Raw genomic sequence first — 22,047 nt, forward strand, 5'->3', positions numbered from 1 at the left:
GACTCGGATACATTCGTACGGTTTTAGAGCTCTACTTTGTGCAGCACAAGCAGTGTCTATGTTTAATATGATAGTACTTTTCTTAACTATGGATAATATTAATTAAACAAGAAACCTTCTCTTTGATTAAAACTTAATTTAAGACATTTGGAATTCTATCGATTGATTTTAAATCTTAATTTGTTAAAGTCAATCTTTTACAAGACTTTTCATTTTGTTAGATAATTAAACCTTATTAAGTTGGATCATTCTAAAATCAACATTTATCATGAAAGCTTGTGATGATATACATGAGAATGTTACTTGCAACAATAAACCGCTAAATATCTCATTACTGTCTCGTTAACATAAAAAAACCGACCTTTTAATTTTATACGAAATAGAGACATTTGCTGTACTCGATTTATCACAAATATAATATGAAAAGGCATACACCATACGCCGCAACGTTTAATTAAAACAGGGTTGTTAGCGGTCAGGAAAATCAGGAAAAGCCTGGAAAAGTTAAGGGAATTTAAAAAAAATTGGTCAAGAAAAACCGAGAAAATCGGGAAAAATCAGGGAATCAAGAAATTTATTAACCTAAGATAAAAATATAAATTACTATTATACCAATTCTAATTTTCTAATTTTTAAACTTTGCCTCTTTAAAAATGATTAAATAGAATATTTTAAACTTTTTAAAGAAGCATTGTAAATATTTTTTTAGAATTTTTAATTTTGCAGTGAGAATTTATAGAAAACCATTAATGTATATTGTTAAAAAGAAAAAAAACTTGCAAAGGTTAAAGTATGTTTAATGACATTTTGTAAATCATTTCTAATTAAAATTATAATTAGGACGTAGTATTTATATATAATGGAATGATTAAATCTTTATAAGCAATGTTCAAAATAAAAATAAAATATGCCGCTGTTTCTTGTAATTAATTTGTTTTTTGACTCATAATCGCATAGTCATATTGTAAATCGTACCGTATTGTTATTTATGTTTGCAACTTGTTTCTTAAGGTAAATAATTCTTTGATTTATTATATGTATTATAATTATGATCTCTTTAAAGAAAAGTACACGTAATACACAAAGTATATACAATCTAATACATGATAAAAAGTATACGTGTATACATTAATAAAGTGAGTTTATGATATGATTACAGATTATAAATATATTATGAAAAATCTTTATGTTTATGGCCGTTTTTTAACGTGACAGGAAATATTTTTCATTGATTTTGAGCAATTAATCATTGTTCTAATTCATGTCTGTTTTTTCTTGTCACGAATTTACCGCTATGGCAAAGAGAACTCATTTTCAAGAATCTTAGTTGTCAACCAAAGTTTAAATATATTGGTCCTCTAGAATCACTTTATTCAAAGCTTCTTTCAGTCTTTAGTCGGAGAATTTTTCTAAAAGATAACTGAGAAAATCGGAAAATATTAGGAAAAATTTTTTTCTGTTTCGCTAACAACCCTGTAAAAAAAGCGAAAGAGTTCGATGATCATAGATAACAGATGACGGTTTATTCCGTACCACTGGCAATGACAGTGTGATAATTAAAAGCAATATCTATTTTGCGAAATTGCCCAAAACGATACCGATAAAGGTGTTACGACCAAAACGATCAATTTAGGATGATCTCAATTGAAATAATCGAATGTTACAATTCGATGCCTATTGCAAAAAATCTGAGCGGTTGTACGCGCATGCGAAAAGTCAAATTTTATAATACAAATAAATACTGATTGCGATTTCCAAAATTTTTTTGATTTTTTTTTATCTTCGAGATCCTCTTCTTTTGGCGGATTGTATCCAGAGGATGTCAAAAGATCTCGCAAATCAATTGATTCTAGAACATTGTACTTCTTCGTCCTTTATCTGAGATCTTGCCAAGTGATTAATTGATATGATAACTTAAAATTTTTATATTTATTGTTAATTTAAAAAAAAAATTAATGAGTATTTGGAACTGTGGTTTGAGATTCTTCACATAAGCACAAAGGACTATCTTCGAACAAATCGTATTTCAAAAGCTCGTTTGCACTTCCTGTCCTTTTGCCTAAAGATCGAAATCGATTTTGTAAACTCACAATCAAGATAATTACACTGTGCGCGCGAAAATTTCCTAAAGGTCACGTAAATTTTGGTTGTGTCGGAGACGGATCTCTATAATTTCCAAACAATTTGGCGAAATTAGATCTTATAAGAATATAACGTCGATTTAAAGTTATGAATTTTGAGAGGTACAAGTAGCGCAATTTTTAAGATTCTGAAGTCAAATATGACAAACGCCGTATCCTTGACACAATCAAATCCACGTGACCTTTGGAAATGTTAAAAGTATTGTAAAATTTGATCCGTCGCACGTACAATCGCGCCTGAGACTCGCACTGGTTATTGTATTGTACAATCGCGCCTTAGACTTGCACTGGTTATCGTAAATACAATTGACTCATTAACATATACTATATGTTAATGAGTCAAACAAGTAAATTTGAAATAATTGAGTATTTCTTTTAAACACGATTATAGGAAGACTTGCGGATTAATTGTCGATTTGTGTAAGTGCGCTCTGCCGAAGATATTTTTCTTACTTGACTTTTACGTCCACGTTCAAATCTCGTTTAAATGATGATACATTTCGTACTGATGACTCGTAAAATTTCCTAGTTATTGTCACACGTGATATCGTGTCTAAAATACGTGAAAATAATGGAAAAAAAAACCACTACGAGAGATATATATTTTGATATATATAAATATACTGCAATATATTATTATTATTATCCACATTAGCTATATGTAATTACATCAATAAGGCCATTCATACTTCAGCGTTGTCCTACGTAATAGACCGCTACGCTTTTTAAAACGGCTCTAAAACGCACGACCGTACGCGCGCTCTCCACGATGTAAGGTAAAATAATGATCTCTAATACATTAGGAAAAAAAAATAAATAATGTTGCAGATTGCGTCAATGCTGCATATCCATATCACCGCATCCTCTTATTACTTACTAGCACATTATATTTAAAATTTAAATTGTCGAGAGACGTACTAGGAAAAAGAAGAACTTTTTATAACGCATAATAGGATAGATAATATATACATACGTATATTATCTATCTGTCTCTTGATTTTATTTCTCAGTTGCTGCTTTTGATTTCTTTGTAGACGGATTTACGCGGATTTGGCCCGCCAGAGCGTAGATAGGACTGTACTGTAAATATGCGGTATACGGTAACATATTGGATATGGAGAGGGGCATACATTCGTTCCTCCAACCAATCTCCACACGCGTATATATCGTGTATGTTCTTTCACATTGTACGCAGGTGTACGTCTGTATGCATCCGCGATATCGTAATCCCGGAGAAGGAAGCCAGCTTGCTCTTCGAACGTATTTTCTGTTATATCTCAAACAAACGATCATTCGTACAAATCGGCTATTTTTTTTTTCATCGTCTCACGACAGAATATTTCTCGTATCAAAACATGTTATTTCATACGAAACGTGCATAGATCTTCTGTATTAGTCTCAGTGTCTGTTGTAAATAAAATCAACTCTGAAGCCTGAATTTTCTTGATTACCACCAATCTTTGGAAAATTACTGCGTTATGCGAATTACTGCGAATTAATACGGAAAAGCGTTCTATTTATTATTAGATTAGAGACTCGTATTTTAATCAGTGTACTTGTCGGTGCGTCGAAAGAAAGTCGTATAAAAATGACGGCTACCGAAGAAACAGAGCCATTGATATCCACGACATTAACATCTTCTGTTAATAAGGTTCAAAGAGTCACTTATCGTACAATTTCCTTCGTAAGTACAAGCAAGATACTTATATGATATAATTATCGTGTTTAGTCAATGCGGTATATCGAGAGACAGCGAATCGATGTAGCGATTGTGACAAATAATTTTTAGTTGGAGTGTTTTTGCGTATTTTTTAAAAATTTATTTTACATACATATTTTATTCTCCCGTTATATTTTATATACCCGTGACAGCTCATTTGAACTCAGGGTAGACGGTATTCATGTCTATGGCTTCATCAGCTTCGATTATCTGATGGATGTAATTAGGTACTTTTCTTTCTTTTAACAAAGTTAAACTCCAAAGTTGAGATTCACTCAACAATCGAAAATAATAGAACTTTGATAAATTAATTTTTAATGTTAGAAATTGAAAATGAAAAGAGGCGTAACGACGATAAATTTCTCGATATTTTTATCTAAAAATTTTGTTTTGAAATTGGCTATAAAAAATACATAAAAAATATTCGATAGCTTGTGTGAAACTCTGATGAAAGATTTCTTTAGAATTCTATAAGTTTTCAAAATTTCTATAAATTTTATAACTTTATGAAAAATTTTCAGATTTTTTTATATGAATTAATTAGAATTACTTCAGAAATGCTAAGAAAGTTTGTCTTTTTTAAAATTGTTTATATACGTGAGTTCTAAAATATTCTAAAATTTCTCATTGGGAAGCCTTTAAGTGAAAAATGATGCAATTTCGGCAACCTTATCTTATATGGTCTACATGTATAAATTGTAAATTCTAAATATTCTAAGATTTCTCATTCTACCATTTCCGAAGAAAACTTATAAAATCAAAAGAAGTTTAAGATCCTTTTTTATAAGTCTTCATAAAATATGAAAAAGTTTTGAAAATATTATAAAATATAAAAATTTTTTTCCACCAGAGAATACTTTATATACGATGGAAAGAATACTAGTAAAGATGTATTTGCTATGTTACTATTTCTTTTAAAAAGGAAAATACATTTTACAATTGTTATAGGAAGATAATGAAAGAAATACATTGCACGACGGAAACTTGGAGAACTCCTTTGATCTTAAGCCAATTTCGAGCTTGTCGACAGCCGAAGATTTAAACAATAAAAGTTTTGGCAACAATATTACGTATACGTGGAGCAATGTGAATGTATATTGCAGTGTGAAAAATGACAGAATTTGGGATCGGTTGAAGTTCAGGACTAGAAAATTTGTCGCGCAAAAACACATATTAAAAGATGGTAAAATAAAATGAAAATAAGCAACTTTTTGCTTATTTTTTTGTACATTTGACAATTTTGCAAAATACGTTATTCTAGTCTTTATTTTATCTCGGAATAAATTATTCTATTTGGTATAAATTATTCTATTCTAGTATACGGAGTAGCTTATCCCGGTGAACTGCTCATAATTATGGGTGCGTCTGGCGCAGGCAAGACAACCTTGTTGAACGCATTGACGTTTCGTTTAGCAAGCGGACTGTCTGCATCCGGTCTGATGGCCGCCAACGGCCAAAGAATATCACCGGGCGTCCTTACCTCGAGGATGGCTTATGTGCAACAAGACGATCTGTTTGTTGGCACGCTCACTGTGACGGAACACCTAATGTTCCAAGCGGCAGTACGAATGGACCGGCAAATCCCTCGTAACCAGAGAATTAAACGAGTTAATGAAGTCATTAATGAGGTAATTTGATCGTGTTGTCGAATATATCATCAGATATCCTTATTATATTGCAAGCGAGAAAATTCAAGTTTTTCACTTGACTGTATTATTAAATATTATTATTAAATAATATTATTATTAAACTTTATTATTAAATATTAAATAAATATTAACTACTAAATACTTAATATTAAATATTAACTATTAAATATTAAATTAATAAACTGTACGAAATTGATCAATCACGGTCGAATGTGAGAAGAGTAATCGACATTAATTTCTTACGGCTTATAAGACTTAAAATTTAGGTAATGATTTATTGAGGAAAATTCATAAAATAAAGAACACACGTCAGAAAAACATTTTGAGCATGTTTTTAATTTAAAATAAGATCTTTTGCAATCAATTATACCGTTCTGTTCACATTTTTAATTTTTGTCAATGAGAGTATTCATCTTTTATTGTCGTTTTTAGTTGATCCGTCACAGTGACTTCAATTTATGGAATATCATTGAATTACTAAAGAAAATGTAACTTTATATCTAGTCTTCTCACTTGACTTGTCTTTCCCTGACTACTTAATTTTTGTTTCCGAAATTGAAACTGTAGTTGAAAAATTAAAAATTTGATATTCCAGAAATTCAAGTCGCTGTAACCGAATAATTAAAGACATTTATAAAAAGGGAATAGTTATTCAATTAATGATGCAAAAATTGAAAGAGAAAATAGACAGAGTAATGTATATTAATTAATAAAGAATAAAAAACATTCGAAATCTTTTTAACGTATTTTTTATTTTATACGATTTTTGTCTCAAAACTTATGGACCACAACTTGTATTTAATGGCGTCCCTTTCGAAAGTAGCTCGCTCTATTGAAATGCCGAAACACAGTGATTGGAATACCCGGTAGAATGAAGGGCCTCTCGGGAGGCGAGATGAAGAGATTATCTTTCGCTTCCGAGGTACTGACCGACCCTCCATTGATGTTATGCGATGAGCCAACATCGGGTTTGGATTCCTTCATGGCTCATCAGGTTATCTCCCTTCTGAAAGCATTGGCGAGTGAGTTTGCGCCGATCCTTATTATATTTATCAGCAAAGCTATTCTGCATTTAAAAGATTAATAAATAGACAATTCAACAGGACGTGGTAAAACGATCATCGTCACTTTACATCAACCGTCTTCGGAACTGTTCGCTCTGTTTGACAAAATTTTGCTGATGGCCGAAGGAAGAGTCGCCTTCATGGGTACCGCTGCGCAAGCTTGTGCTTTCTTCAAGACGTAAGTCTACGAGTTAAAAAGAGTTCATTTTTAAGCCACTTTAAATCCACATTTTGTCGCAGGCTCGGTGCTACCTGTCCCAACAATTACAACCCTGCTGACTTCTTTGTGCAAGTGTTAGCCGTGGTACCGGGACGCGAGCAGACTTGTAAACACGCGATCGAAACGACATGCGATACCTTCCGGAGAAGCGAATACGGTGTAAATATCGTTCTGAAGGCTGAGGCCGTCGATGGCGAATTAGAGGATACTCTCAAATGGTTCAATCATTCCAAGAATTCCAGTCGATCGGTTTACAAAGCCAGCTGGTGTGAACAATTCCGCGCGGTTCTATGGCGATCCTGGCTGTCGGTGATTAAAGAACCGATCCTCATTAAAGTCCGCTTCCTGCAGACTATCGTACGTTTCCCTCCAATGTTAAATCTATTTGCAAAACTTAAAAGACGATTAAATTATAGAGTTGCATATTGTAATTTGTAAAGATATATATATCTATTTGATTAATAAAATAATTTATATTTTAATCCTTTTTACGTCCTTTGACGCAATGCTTATCTGCGCGAATAATCGTTGACAAGTACAAAAGATAACAAAGATAGAGAACAGTTACGAAAGAACGAATTTAAATTTTCTGCTGCAGATGGTCTCGTTGTTGATCGGTGTTATTTACTTCGGCCAGCGAATAGATCAGGATGGCGTGACGAACATCAACGGCGCCTTATTTATTTTCCTTACCAATATGACTTTCCAGAATATCTTCGCAGTCATTAACGTGAGACTTTAAGACGTAATGTATAAACAACTGAATCGGATTTGCAATTCCGTGACAGTGATCAAAAACAACATGAAACGGCAAAATTAATATTCTATTAATGCGAATTTCTATCACTGTAGATTAAATTTAATCTCGGTTTAATTTATTCTTTATCTCTTTCTAGTTCTTCCCAGGAAAAACTATTTCATATGTAATTATATATAAAATATGTCCATTTATATAATATTTTTTCTCAGGTTACTAGAATGTTATTACACTTGTGTCCATTTTTACCAATGTAGATTAATTTTAATCTCGGTTTAATTCACTCTTATTATCTTTTTCTAATTCTTAAGACTATTAGGAAAAGATAAAAAATAAATTAAACTGAGATTAAAATAATCTACATTGGCAGAAATAAGCATCAGAGAAAAATGTTGCACCTTTTTCTAGTTTTAATAATAATTCTAATAATTCAAGTTAATAGTTCTTTTACATTTATTGTCAGAGGAAAACATAGTGGAAATAACTATATAGATGAACAACTATACAAGTTTTATACATGAAAGTTTTATATATAAAATTAATAATTAAATAAACTATTTTATAAGCATTGCAAATATAAAGTATTTATTCAACTATGTACATTAATTCTACATAATACAAAAATTGTATAGTTGCCATCTATACAGTTGCTACCACTATATTTTTCTCTGACAATGAATGTAAAAAAAACTATTATTAATTAGAATTACTAGAATTACTATTAAAACTAGAAAATATAAAATAATTTAAATCAAAACTAAGTCCGGTAGAAATAGACATAAAATATATATGTGTGTTACATACAGGTCTTCTGCGCCGAGTTGCCGATATTTCTTCGCGAACACAAGAACGGTATGTATCGCACCGATGTCTACTTCATCTGCAAGACGTTAGCAGAAGCGCCGATATTTTTAGCGATACCGGTGATCTTCACTGCTATCGTTTATCCTATGATCGGTCTTTATCCAGATGTAAAGCACTTCTTCGTTGCTACTGCTGTAGTAACTCTCGTAGGCAACGTATCGACTTCATTCGGTAATCGAAAGCTTACAGCATATGTATTCAGGATGTTTTTTCGGGAAGGATTTTTATCAATTTTGTTATCACATAAACGCAACATTTTGTGATAATGAATCGCTTTTTTGGATACTTTAAAGTTTAAATGTCTCCTTTCTCATTTCTGATTTCTAGTAGAAATTCTAACTAATGAAAGTTATTTACATGGTCATAATGGGCAAAAAATATTTTATGTGACAAAAAATATTACTCAGAATAAAAAATAGAGAGAGAGAATAAAAATATTTTTATAATTAAAAACGAAAAAAATTTTGGGATAGTTTAAATCCTCCCAACTCTCTTCCTGAATACTCTCTTACTGAATACACTAACATATCATCTTTTTTTTAAATAATCGTTTCAAGTTTTATTTTTCTCTTGCAGGCTATTTAATATCTTGCATCAGCAACCGCGTATCTGTGGCCCTCTCCGTTGGTCCCCCAATTATAATTCCGTTCTTGCTTTTTGGCGGCTTTTTCCTAAATACAGCGTGAGTATCTCACATTATTATTTTGAATAACAATGACCGAAACGCTGATTAAAATACTCGATTTTTCATATGTAATAGGTCCGTACCATCCTATTTCGTATGGTTTTCATATTTATCTTGGTTTCGTTATGGCAACGAGGCACTTTTGATCAACCAGTGGTCAGAAGTCGATTCTATAGCGTGCACCAGAAGCAATGTGACCTGTCCAAAATCGGGGCGTACGATTCTCCAAACTTTCAATTTCAAAAAAGAGGACTTCTGGATGGATATTATCTGCTTATTTGCGCTTATCATTGCGTTCCGCTTTCTGGCATTTTTCGCGCTACTGTCAAAAACCTTCCGTTCAAAGTAGCCTTATATATCATCAGCAACAATTTATTCTAATGCTGTGTGTACTTTTAATAAACAATTTTAATAAAATTCTTGTGTCTTGCACTTGAGTGTCTCCGCCATAAAAAAGATTTTCACAATAAATCAATATCACACTTAATGTATAATACTTATATTTCGAAAAATTACTGCTTAAAATAAAAATTTATAAACAACTTTTTTTACTTAATTTTTCGAAAACTTTCTTAATATAGTATTTTAAGTCGTGAATTTTGAGACACATAAATATTTATACAGTCTGCTTTTGCTAAAAACTATTAATCGAAAATGTCTACTATATAAAATGAAATTTTATATAGTAAAAATAAATAAAATAAAAATTTCTAAGTATCAAGCTGATGTAATTTATCATTGTTTTAACGTCAAAATAACGTCATTTTGTATTTATTTGACGTCAAAATGACAATAAATTACGTCAGTTTGCTATACACATTGTGCATATTATAATTTAACATATTTTTATTATTTTACTCATTTTATAATAAAATGAAAAATAATATAAAATGTTTGAAAGTGCTACAAATAATATTTTTATAAAATTTTTTACACGAAAAATATTAATGAATATTAGATATTTTTTGTCAAAATAACCACCCTTACACATTTAATCAATTTTTTTACTAATCTAGGTAATGTAATTGCAAGTTAATTTTCTGACGGAACACTTTTTTACTTATTTTCTAAAATAGTTTACAATTTAATTTTAGGAAAAAGACTATATAACTGTAATCCATTTTTTAAATTAAACAAAACAATGCTACATAAATCACAACTTTATGCTAAATATAATACTAACGATAAGGTTTACGAAACGTTGGCATTATAAATGGATCACTACATAAATTGAACTTTTATGTAATTTTTCACTAATTACTTAATTTTATATGTGCAATTTCAAATCTTTGACAGAGTATCTATATATCTAGTTGCAAGTTTGGAAATTTACAAACATGATTATTAAGTGTAATTCATGAATGCCGTTGAAAATATCGATGTTGACGCGCGATGACCACAAAAGGCCACGTAATAACAACTTAAAAAAGTGTGCTTTGACATAACGAAACAACGCGGTACAGCTACCACCTACATGCCGGCCGCATTTCCTGTATCGGGGCTGACCACTCTTTCGTTCGCATCTAGATATTATTACAAACCGGTTGCCATACATATCGTGCGACCGCACGTATGATATAGAGATATGACAAACAATCTCGGGAGATCTTCAAGTATGTCGTAGAAAAAAAATAAAAGGTAGAACACCGAGATCTATATTATATACATAGACGATATATTACTCGCGATATTGCTGTCGGCCTGAGAGTTGAAGATCGTGCCGGGATTGTCGGCATTCGGCTGGAAGCAGGCAAGGCGAAATAAGATACAAATGCGAGAAAAAAAGGCCGTTATCGTCGCTGTTAATGTTAAAAAACAGTATGCGACAATTCCAATAGCGAAATAAGATCGGCCCGAACTGGCCACTCGTCTGTCTCGCTTGACGTACGTGTAGGGTTTCGGTTTTCGATTACCACAAGTCGCCTGTGTGAGTCACGAACATTTACTACAATGAGGAGGCTATTTTTCAGAAGCGGGAGAAAGCCTCGGGTGGGTGTCTTATTTTACGCATCCGCGAATCGACGAACGAACTATCGATTCGTAAGTGTCGGATTATTGCACAGCTGCTCAATCATTGTACGCACGTGCCGACTCTGCAATAATCGCAATAAGTTCACAATTTTTAATATTAATAATAATTTAATGTACAGTGATCATTAATATTAATATTTAATGTCGAAGAAAAGATAAAATGTGTGTATTTTCGTATCTCTATAATGTAAGCTTTTTGCGATCGATAAACTTGGGCGAGTCTTTCTAATATTGGTGTTATACTGCGTTAGTACACGCGTGATATTCAGTTGTAAAGAAGAACGAAGAAGGGAAGCGAGTACAGGCGAAGTGCATCAGGTGTATCGAGTGGTAGACCAGTTACGCGCACTGACGAGAAGCAAACGCGACGCCAGTAAAAGTTGTGCTTTTACAGTGTCAATCTTCATTTTACGATACGTATTATCGGTTTCTCATCCTATAGTCACGTAATTTCCACGAATTGTGAATCAGCGATTACATCCTTGTTGTTATCAGGATTACGTAGATCAATATAACGAAGGTAACATTTATTTACGAAAATACGACATTATTTATGAAAATATGGCATAATCTAAAAATTAGATTTGCAGACATCCTGTGAAAATTTTTCTTAAAATTTTTGTACATATTATTTTTAGAATTTTTATATAAATTTCTTAGAATTTTTTATAATTGCTATATAATAACACATTTTAAATTTTTTGAATTTTTTTATACAAATTGGAATGCGTACCAGAAATATGTTGAAAAAGTCGCTACATCTTTATTAGAATTCTTCATATGTGAATTCTAAAATATTCTAAGATTTCTCATTATGTAATTTCCAAGAAAAAAACTTAGGTATAAACTCTAGGAAAAAGTTTAAAAAGTTTTTTTTAATCTTCAGAAATTTAATATATATTAAAAATATTACAAAAATTTTTTCATCAAAGCAAGCTTAATTCAATCTTATAAAGACTTATCTTATTAAACTTTAAAGATATTTCTGGTGAAACTTTTTCTTAGAATTCTTCATACAATTTTTTAGAATTTCTACATGAATTTCAAAATTTTTTTAAATCTATTACTTTTAAAAAATTTCTTAAATAATTTATCAAACAATTTCTCAGATTTTTTATACGAATTGTAATATTTTTAAAAAATTCTATATATAAGAAAATCTACATCTATTCTAGAATCTTTATATAATATATACAAATTCTGAAATATTCTAAGATTTTTTTTCTAAAAGTTACATATTTTTATCAAGTTAATAAACAAATATATCGATTTTTATATATCGTTCCATATATTCGTAATCTAAATTTTTTATAATTTTAATATCATTTTACATTTTTGATACAATGACACTTCATTAATCATTGGAAAATAATAATTTATTACATAAAGATAAGCTTTAACAAGATATAGTGTACTAAACAATACAAATAAAATGTTGATAGTCAATCAGAGTGTTGCTATAAAGAAGTGATCATATTTAATGCTGAGATGATGCCATAGAACAAACAAAGACAGGAATTTTGGGTACGGCTATAAATACAGCTGAGTAATTAGGGATGTCATATCTTGTTACGATTTTAATCTGCCATATATACTCGTATTTGAAATTCTTTTTGGATTTATTATCGTGATTTAAGACTTTTGTGATAACCATAAGATAAAGATGTTTTGAAAATTGCTTCTCTCTAAAGAAAACAATTGAAAAAAAACTAGATGAAATTTATTCGTGTTGCATTTTTTTATAAAGTCTAAGTTTGATGTATCACGACGTAGAACGTACCAAGAAGGAACGATGCTTTCTTGGCAAAACTTATCCATTTATGCGATGGACCAAAATCGACGCACCATAAGCAAACAACTCATCAATAACGGTATTTAAACAAAATATATTATTTCACATGTAATATAAAATGAAACGGTGATGACGTCTGTCGCACTTTCAGTTCGAGGTGTGATACGGCCTGGTGAACTTACTGCGATCTTAGGCGGCAGGTAAATTATCCGTAATCACTGCACAATCAATACATAAATAGATCAATTAATGTTCACAATCAAAGCATTTTTTTTTCATGTGACATTCTTTATGCACGCTAAAAATATTTTGTAAAATCGATTTCAACGATATTCTTACGCTTCGAAAGAAAAAAACCGATTTTTTTTTTAAGGGATGTTTCACTTCTTAAAAATGCGATATCAAAAATTCATGACTCTTATTATTTTTGTCTATAAAACAACAAATTAAAAATTCATTAAAATTGGAGGGGGACACTCTTGGGTCTCTTCCCTGGGAAGATGAATAAATAAAATACATGTTAATGAACATATCATAAATGTTAATGTTACTGAAAAAATATATTCCCATGTAATTTGCTTACAAATTGTGTCAGTGTTACATTTTTGTGTTAATTTTGTACATAATATTTGTGTTATTTTCTAATATATTCTGCATCTTGTATCAAATGAACATAAAAAAATGACTGTTTGGGACTCGTGAAATGTGTTAAATTTAACACAAATTTCCCAACTGTGTAGCGGTGCTGGAAAAAGCTCGCTGATGACAGCATTGGCGTTTCGCGCAGAATGTAGGTAGAATTCTCATATAATTGAATCTTTGAAGAAGAAGAAGAAGACATTCGAAACTTATTTTTACTTGGATTGGCAGCCGGTGTCGTGGTGCACGGCGATATTCGCGTCAATGGCGTACCAGCCGACTCTTTATACATGAGATGTCATAGCGGCTTTATGCATCAGGAAGACATGTTTATTGAGACGATGACAGTGCTCGAGCACATTTGGTTTATGGTGAGATAACTAAACTCAATTCAGCTTCATATCTAATATGGCCTACTTGCTATTAATTGTAGATACTACAGCCAAACATCAAGTTACGTAATTACGGCCTGTTAGTTATAATTTCTCAATGTGACTGTAATATAACCCACGTTTAGTTATATCGTTGAGTAGAAATTACAATTAACAGATACGTTACATATATAACTAAATTGCATGGTATTTGCTGGGAATTATGACATGGGTTGTTAGAATACGATCATCCAAGAGTACGCATCTCTTAAGAATTTGCATTGAGTTTTACGGTGCAACTATAATCCCGGATCTACAATAGATGTTTTAAGCCTTAAGTCGTAAGAAATTGATCAACTACAGTTGAATGCGAGGAGAATAATTGATTGTGATTCGTTCATTCCTTATGGCTTAAGGATTAAAAATCTATTGTGATCCGGGATAATATGAACCTTCTACAATAAGCCATTAGTCATAAATTAAAAGTTAGAAGCTGGAAATTGACCAATCACAGTCGTCAATTTTTAGCTTCTGACTTACGATTTATGACTAATGGCTTATTGTAGAAGGTCCATAAGGCTTATTTTCTACAATAAACCATTACCAAAGCTTTAAATCTTAAGTCATAAAAAATTGACAAATTATAGTCGATTATTCTTCACATACTATGATTGGTTTGCAATTTCTTACGGCTTAAGAACGTGCCTTTTTGGTTAGCCAATCTGTATATAAAAATGTTTAAAAATTTGCAACACTTAGGCCATATATAGGTATACATTTACTTTGAAGCTTCTTCGAATCCAGTCCAAACATTATGCGCACTACATCTTTTTGTCTTTAACAATCTTCATCAGGCCAGAATGAAATTAGACGGGAGAATTCATTCTTCGGATATTCGTCTCAGGATCGATCGTTTGCTGAGAGACGTCGGTCTGATTGACAGATGCGACACTCGCATCGGCGGCGGTGACAACGACAAGGTTTTGTCGGGTGGAGAAAAGAAAAGACTTGCTTTTGCCACTGAGGTGCATATCTGCGTGTAATTCTACTCTAGTATACGCTTTGTGCAAATTTCCGGTTTTCCTTCCAGCTATTGACGGACCCCGAAATACTGTTCCTGGACGAGCCAACAACCGGACAGGACGCGCATTCGGCTAGTGTCCTCGTGTCGCACATGGTCTCTTTCGCATTGCGGAATCGCACGGTTTTGTGCACCATACACCAACCGAGTTCCACTATCTTCAATAGCTTTCATCGTATAATCTTTTTAGCCGGCGGTAGAGTGGCATTTGCTGGTACCAGTACGCAAGCAATACAGTTTTTCTCCAGGTATACATTTCATCATTCGGGCATGAAGTAGAGAACAAATCTTAATTTTATTGACAATAAATTGATTCAGGAAAGACTAGTATTGTACATAGAATATAAAAGAATCTAGCCACGAATGATTTTGTCAAAACCCTACGAGAGAGAAAGGTATAGCTATATATTTTCTCCTTGTATATGTACTATCTCACTCTAACTGTCTCACTTCATAATCTTAATTAAAGTATATAAAGAGAAAATGTATACATGTATATATAATATATACACTATATATAAATTCTGAAAAATATTCTGAAATTTCTCATTTTATAATTTCCAAAGAAAACTTATCAAATCTGAAGAAATTTAAGAAATATTTTTCAGAAATACTCATAAATTTAAAATATTACAAATTTATAAAAATATTTTGACATGAGAATTTTGTTTACTAGTCATTCTTTGAATTAAGAAGCCGCATTCTGAATATATTACATTGAATCATTCACTGTCATTACTGTTGTCACCCATAGTCAAGGCTACGAATGTCCATGCAATTATAATCCGGCCGATTTCCTGATAGCGACTCTAGCAATCGCACCTAGCGATGCGGACGGTAGCGGAAAAATTGCCCAGAAGATTTGCGACGCATTTCTCACGAGTGAAGCATCCAACGAAATCGATGTTATATTGCAACAGGAATTCGATACTGCTTGTTTGCAGCGTCACGTAAGTAGAATTGTTTATACGAAGACAAATGTTAATGATTAATTTGAAAGAAGTTACGTAGAAATTCGTCCTTTTGTTTCAGACCGGAGAAAATAGTCGCGAAACGCGAGCTTTGTGAGTATCTCAAGAAGAAAAAAATTCATTAACAATGCGAATATACCGAAAATATTTAAAGCTGGTATTCATATAGTTCATTTTTTATATTTTAAGATGTGGTATACTTAATTATAATATCTAAATGTTAATTATGGGTCTGTGATTGGTTTATATACTAAGACTGTAATTAAGACGGTCTAAAATATAAGAACAAATATGAATATCTCCTAAAATAAAACCCGAACTTCAACATGATCGCTGTTTTACCGTTTATATTTTAAAATGTGGCACATCGACGTATATTTATATACTACTATACACAGAAAAAAATTTGCAGATTTTAAATAAATATTTACTCCAATAGTACTAACGAAATATTTACTAAATGTAAACATATATTTATTCAATTTAAACATAACTTATTTTGAATAAATATTTATTTACTATAAATAAATATTTCGTTAGTACTATTGGAGTAAATATTTATTTAAAATCTTCAAATTTTTTTTTCAGTGTATCAATATCGTACGCACACACATATATATATATATATATATATAAATTTTCATAGATCAATATAGCGTTTTAATTAGACGTCTCAATGTAATTCTATGAGCCTCAGCTCATCACAAAGATGATCATAACTGAACCATGAAACGTGAATTGTAATCGTCAATGCACAATATTTTGCTCAATCTACAACTTGCGTTTCATGATTCAGTTATAGCCATCTTTGTCCTTTATAAGCTCTAAGATGTGTCGCATTTTATCAATGGAACAGTGATTTCGTTGGAGTTCGGGTTTCACTTTAGGATCCCCTTAAGAAAATCCGATAACTTTAACTACATTCATACATTTTTATCTAATTCAGCGTGGAACCGCGTTGCTGGTTGCGGCTCTACTGGCTAATCCATCGTGGATTCTTGCAAGTTCTGCGGGATCCATCAGTGCAATTGATCAGGATACTGCAGAAAGTGGTAAGTAAACAGTAAAACAAGCCAGGTTCTGTGATCTTTGAACGATTCTAAGATCCGGATAAATATGCGTGCGACGAATCGATTGAATGACTTGTCGGGGTGTACATGTTGTTATAATAACGAATCCCGTTGCAGAGCATCGCAACGACTGTCGGTCTGTGTTTCGTAGGAGCTGTCCACCTCGATCAATTAGGCATTCAGGCTATAGACGGTGTTATTTATCTCCTGGTATGTGAAAACGCATTCTTCCCCATGTACACTACCTTGGCGTTGATCCCGCAAGAATTACCGCTTCTTCTTCGAGAGTACAAGGCGGGCATGTATTCCGTCCATCTTTACTATTTGGCGCGAATGATATCGCTGGTGAGCTCGATTTCTCAAACAATCTACCCTTGGCAAAAATAAAAATCAGAACGTAAATCGAGTATAAAGGAAGAATAACAGAAGCGTAAAAAAAATTTCTGGGAAACACAAATTAGAACAGCGAAACGTGAAAGAAGCATTTTAAGAGATAAACCATCCAATAAAGAAAATTAACTCCAATTAACATAACATTGATATTATTATGTATTACTGTTAGTTGGTGTTTACTGGGTTTCTTTACGTTTCATTGTTCCGTTTACGCTTTCTAAAAGTTTCGCTTTTGTCGTTTTCTCTTTGTATTCGATTGACGCTCCGATTTTTCAGACACGATCCATACATGCAGAAGTTTGCAATAACATTGATGCAACGTTTGCAATGTTACTGCAATATTGATATAACATTGCAATATTGCTGGAATGTGCTGTATGGGGGAAAGTATACGCATCGATTTACGAGAGCGTTGAAATTTTCAGATACCTGGACTGCTGATAGAACCGATACTATTCACCGTGATAGTGTATTGGTTAGCTGGTTTACGTCCCGCAATGGACGCTCTTAGTCTGACCATTTTGGTAGTTATATTTACGATAAACGTGTCTACCGCTTGCGGTAAGTATTTCTGTCTGTTCTGCAAATAGGATAACAGGTTTAGGTCCATTTATGCGCGTTCTCATGTACTCCAGGATGTTTTTTCTCTGCCGTTTACCAGAGCGTGCCGTTGGCAATGGCGTACCTGGTGCCCTTCGATTACATTCTTATGATAACCATGGGGCCTTTCATCAAGTTTAGGTATCTATGATTATCTTATATGCAGGGAGGAGAGTAAGTTATACTTTAAAAGATTTTAAGAGTGATTTCTCACACAAATTCAAGATGAAAATTTCGTATGACCATAGGCGATTTTTGGCGTGCTTCTGGTATAGCAACTTAGTCACTTTAGTCGCGGTTGCTTTTGGTTGCTATAGAAGCACGCCAAAAATCGCCTCATATGTCTGAATGGCTTGGTTTCAAAGATACAGAGTGTCAAAATTGAAGGAAAAATTTTTTTTCCAAAAATTTCGAAAACCACTCGAGTTATTTTGATGAAACTTTAAACACATACAAAGTTTGCGTTATACGGGGATCTAAAGTGTAATTTTTTCTTCCTCCTCTTTTTATATCGCGAATTCTTTTTAATTCCTTTTATTGATGCATGATTATCAGCTCACTACCTGTATACGTACAATGGATAAGATACTTCTCCTGGCTGCTACACTCCACGGAAGCTCTCACCATTATCCAATGGAAAGGCGTACACAATATATGTAAGTTTTATTGAGCCTTACTCCTCTACAAAATGCATAACGGAGCTATTTCTTGTAAACAGCCTGCGAAACAACCGAGCTACCCTGCTACACCGAGGGCGTCGAAGTGTTGGATCGCTACGACTTCAATGAGCGCAATTTCTGGCCTAATATTATCCTCATGGCTGCCATTTACACTGTCTTTCATTTGCTGGCGTATGTCTTTTTGTGGAGGAGATGCAAATCGAAATAAACGGATTTTAATGCTGCTTGAGTAAATGTCATATATGTGCAATGTGTTATATTTTCATAACGCATCTTAAAATCAAATGTCTCCTCCTCACTTGTTCCGTTTCCTGGTTAAGATTTGCAATCATGTTGCAATCATATGCAAATCTTGATGAACATTTTTGTGGAATTCTTCAATGTGATTCAATATAATTTTTCAGAATTTCTATATAAATTTCGAAATTTTTTAAAGAATTTTTTTTTTTGTATACGTTATAACCTCTTTTAGAAAATTTTCTCAGATTTTTTTATATATCTAAATTGCAATTTAGAAATGTTAAGTAAATCTACATTGTTTCTAGAATTCTTTACGTTAATTTTGAAATATTTTAAAATTTCTAAGATTTCTCATTCTAATTTTCAAAAAATTTACAAAATCTAAAGAAGATTAGAGTTTTTTTCAGAAATTTTTATAAATTTAAAAAATGAAAAATTCTTAAAAATATTATGAGATATACGAATTTCTTTCATCAGAAAAATTTTTACAATTTTTTAAATTGATTAAACCGTTAAAGACAGTAGCCCGTATTCAGAACGCGCTTACAATGATAGTTTAGAATGATGTTAACGCGCTACAAATATAGCGCGCTAACATACTATACTTTACGTCATGCATATTATAGAATTTTAGAGATAAAAGCGCGTTCTGAATACGGGCCAGTGATTATTAAATATATACATATATGTATATTCAGGAAACACGGTAGTGGCTACGTTTACACCGTGCATTTAGGCCGCGGTCTATACAAAAGATGTCCTTGTTTATCCTGTAAGTTAAACAAAGATTATTATGTATTGTATAGGTACTAAGCGCACGGTGTAAACGTAGCCAATGTCTCGCGCTAAGAGCAAGAGCAGCGATATCGAAGAGCTCCATATTACACGATCAATAATTCAAAATGGCTAAGGGTGTTTTCCATTCGATGACACAAGTCGACACAAGCGTCGTTCTATCCTTCTTGACATTCAGAGAGTGACAAAGATAGAACGACATTTGTATCGACTTGTGTTATCAAATAGAAAGCACCCTATATCGACGTTAAAATGATGGCAGCTTGCTATCTGGGAAACGGATCAATAAGGCAATTAAACGCCACAACCGCATCATTAAAATACAGAGAGTGCAACAAAGAAAGAGAAAATGAAAGTGCATGCGCACTCCAAATTTTGACGGACATCAAATCAAGACAGGGTAGCGATGCTGTATCGATGTATGTACTGTGACTGCAATGGTACACCGTGGCGCGTGCTATTTGCACTTGAGATTTCGATAGCTCGTTTCCTCTGAATTGTGCATTACGCAAACTTTTGATGATTTTAACATTTTTGTTCGCAAAAAAACTTGAACACGTTACGTTATGCAACGGCACTTGATACTACTTGTTCGGTACTAATTGCAACAACGACTGCAGAAGTAACTACGACGAGTCCACAAAATTACGTAGGACGTGAGTAGACATCCCAACCTGTCACTTAATGTAAGTACGTCTACCAATGTTGGTTATCACCGACAAGACACTATTAAAGACCGATATTCTTACGGAAGTTCGCATCCCTATTCTCTGCATAGCTGTTCACTAAAACTAAAAATTTATGTGATTAATTAGTTTCGTAGATACGTATATACATGTAAAACTAAATAATACTCGATTTTTATTAAAAACTATGATTTTAATGTTATCGTCCAGCTTTGATAGAAATGATCCCATACAGCACAGAATTTGCAGCAATATCGCTGCAATAACGCTGCAATATTACTGCAACATGCAATATTGCTGCAATGTTGCAGCATTATTGCAGCAACTTTTGTGCTGTAGGGGATAATTGTAAAGAAAAAACTTGTAATTTTGTAACAATATATAAGATATTATAACATTACAAGTACGCATACTTATTTATGGGGCATTTATATAATGAAAAATCATGAATTTAATAATGTACTAGCTAAATATTTATGTTAATAATTTTACAAATTTATATCAATTATCGATAACGTCAGCGTTCTTCAATTACCTCCGGGCCCTTTTTGCGAGGACGAAAATTCCCTATAGGCGCATGATACTATTTAATATTAAGTAATATTACTTAATATTAAATAATATTATGCGCCTATAGGGTTTGTCCAGGATTGACAGTCTTTAATAGTATCTTGTCGGTGTTTGTATTCACACAAGAAAGTCGCATTCATATTTGAACCATCCACGTATTTGTAGTTACATTATTTAGCCTAACTAACCTTATCTAACGGCTGCCTGGAACCTGCCAAGACTTTTACCTTTATTCCTGTCAATGCATGGATATACCGCTGGATTTCACTAGACGTGACCTGGTCTCCCTCTCATAATCTGAGGCAGGAACCACAAAATAAGAAGAAGAACACCGCTGGATTTCGCTGCTACTATGTTGCACATGCGCCTCTAGAAAAAAAGCGTCTCTAAGAACACATTAGCCTTGCAGACTCCTGTTCTCGTCATTCGTGATATGTTACAGTAAGACAGTCAATCGATAATATTAAAGTATTTGTCACGTTCACGAACAGAGTTTCTAGACTATAACGTATACGCTAGCTATATTCGTGACTCAAGATCCTTCAGCATTATAGCTGCATTCAGCAGAACACAGTTTTGCAACTGTTTTATGATTATCTGCTGAGATAGGACTATTCCTCTAAAAGTATAATTCAATCAGCGCGAAGAAAACTTCCAATAATATAATAGTTGCAAAATAAACTGTTTCTGCTGAACGCAACTATTGTCACGGTCCGTAATACGAAGACTGCAGAACGTTAATTTCCAAACGTTTTATATAGATTTTATCAAGATATTAGTTCCCAGGCGTTATCACGTGATATTAAGGGATACGACATTCATATGTGCGTATATGATATACATAAGGAATTCCGTTAACGTATGTTATTCGTGAGATAAATGGATGATTAAATAATCATACAAACTTCTTGTACTATCAAGTATTATGAAATCAAAATAAATTGAACACTCGCGAAATCATAGTGTATATATGAATAATACTCACACAGAACATAGGACAATCGGTGATAAACTTACGAAAAAAACAT

General features: G+C 32.6%; 2 protein-coding genes across 2 annotated transcripts; both read left to right on the top strand.

The window, feature by feature from the left end:
• Positions 1 to 1,811: 1,811 nt before the first annotated feature.
• LOC108731321 (eye pigment precursor family transporter white) lies at positions 1,812 to 9,567 on the top strand. Its single transcript, XM_018461595.1, has 10 exons — positions 1,812 to 3,825; positions 4,810 to 5,044; positions 5,179 to 5,489; positions 6,334 to 6,532; positions 6,614 to 6,752; positions 6,815 to 7,151; positions 7,393 to 7,524; positions 8,358 to 8,586; positions 8,992 to 9,097; positions 9,176 to 9,567. Exons 1-10 carry the CDS (start codon positions 3,730 to 3,732, stop codon positions 9,447 to 9,449), a joined length of 2,058 nt encoding a protein of 685 aa, XP_018317097.1. The 5' UTR covers positions 1,812 to 3,729; the 3' UTR covers positions 9,450 to 9,567.
• A 3,298-nt stretch (positions 9,568 to 12,865) lies between these two features.
• LOC108731323 (protein scarlet) lies at positions 12,866 to 18,981 on the top strand. The gene is made up of 14 exons (XM_018461598.1): positions 12,866 to 13,002; positions 13,075 to 13,123; positions 13,664 to 13,713; positions 13,794 to 13,933; positions 14,788 to 14,958; positions 15,024 to 15,262; positions 15,769 to 15,964; positions 16,047 to 16,078; positions 16,932 to 17,037; positions 17,173 to 17,400; positions 17,874 to 18,009; positions 18,084 to 18,189; positions 18,604 to 18,704; positions 18,767 to 18,981. Exons 1-14 carry the CDS (start codon positions 12,924 to 12,926, stop codon positions 18,934 to 18,936), a joined length of 1,803 nt encoding a protein of 600 aa, XP_018317100.1. The 5' UTR covers positions 12,866 to 12,923; the 3' UTR covers positions 18,937 to 18,981.
• Positions 18,982 to 22,047: the final 3,066 nt, after the last annotated feature.

Source organism: Mycetomoellerius zeteki, unplaced genomic scaffold (genome assembly GCF_001594055.1).
Source record: "Mycetomoellerius zeteki isolate Tzet28-1 unplaced genomic scaffold, Tzet1.0 scaffold124, whole genome shotgun sequence".
In the NCBI taxonomy this organism is placed as follows: Eukaryota; Metazoa; Arthropoda; class Insecta; order Hymenoptera; family Formicidae; genus Mycetomoellerius; species Mycetomoellerius zeteki.

Excerpts from the sequence above, each read along its gene's own strand:
- LOC108731321 (XM_018461595.1), top strand. The coding sequence starts at position 3,730 with ATGACGGCTACCGAAGAAACAGAGCCATTGATATCCACGACATTAACA. Across the intron at positions 7,152-7,392 it reads TCCGCTTCCTGCAGACTATC|ATGGTCTCGTTGTTGATCGG; the intron begins GTACGTTTCCCT and ends TTTCTGCTGCAG. Across the intron at positions 8,587-8,991 it reads CAACGTATCGACTTCATTCG|GCTATTTAATATCTTGCATC; the intron begins GTAATCGAAAGC and ends TTTCTCTTGCAG.
- LOC108731323 (XM_018461598.1), top strand. The coding sequence starts at position 12,924 with ATGCTTTCTTGGCAAAACTTATCCATTTATGCGATGGACCAAAATCGA. Across the intron at positions 14,959-15,023 it reads GACTTGCTTTTGCCACTGAG|CTATTGACGGACCCCGAAAT; the intron begins GTGCATATCTGC and ends TTTTCCTTCCAG. Across the intron at positions 17,038-17,172 it reads TCAGGATACTGCAGAAAGTG|AGCATCGCAACGACTGTCGG; the intron begins GTAAGTAAACAG and ends ATCCCGTTGCAG.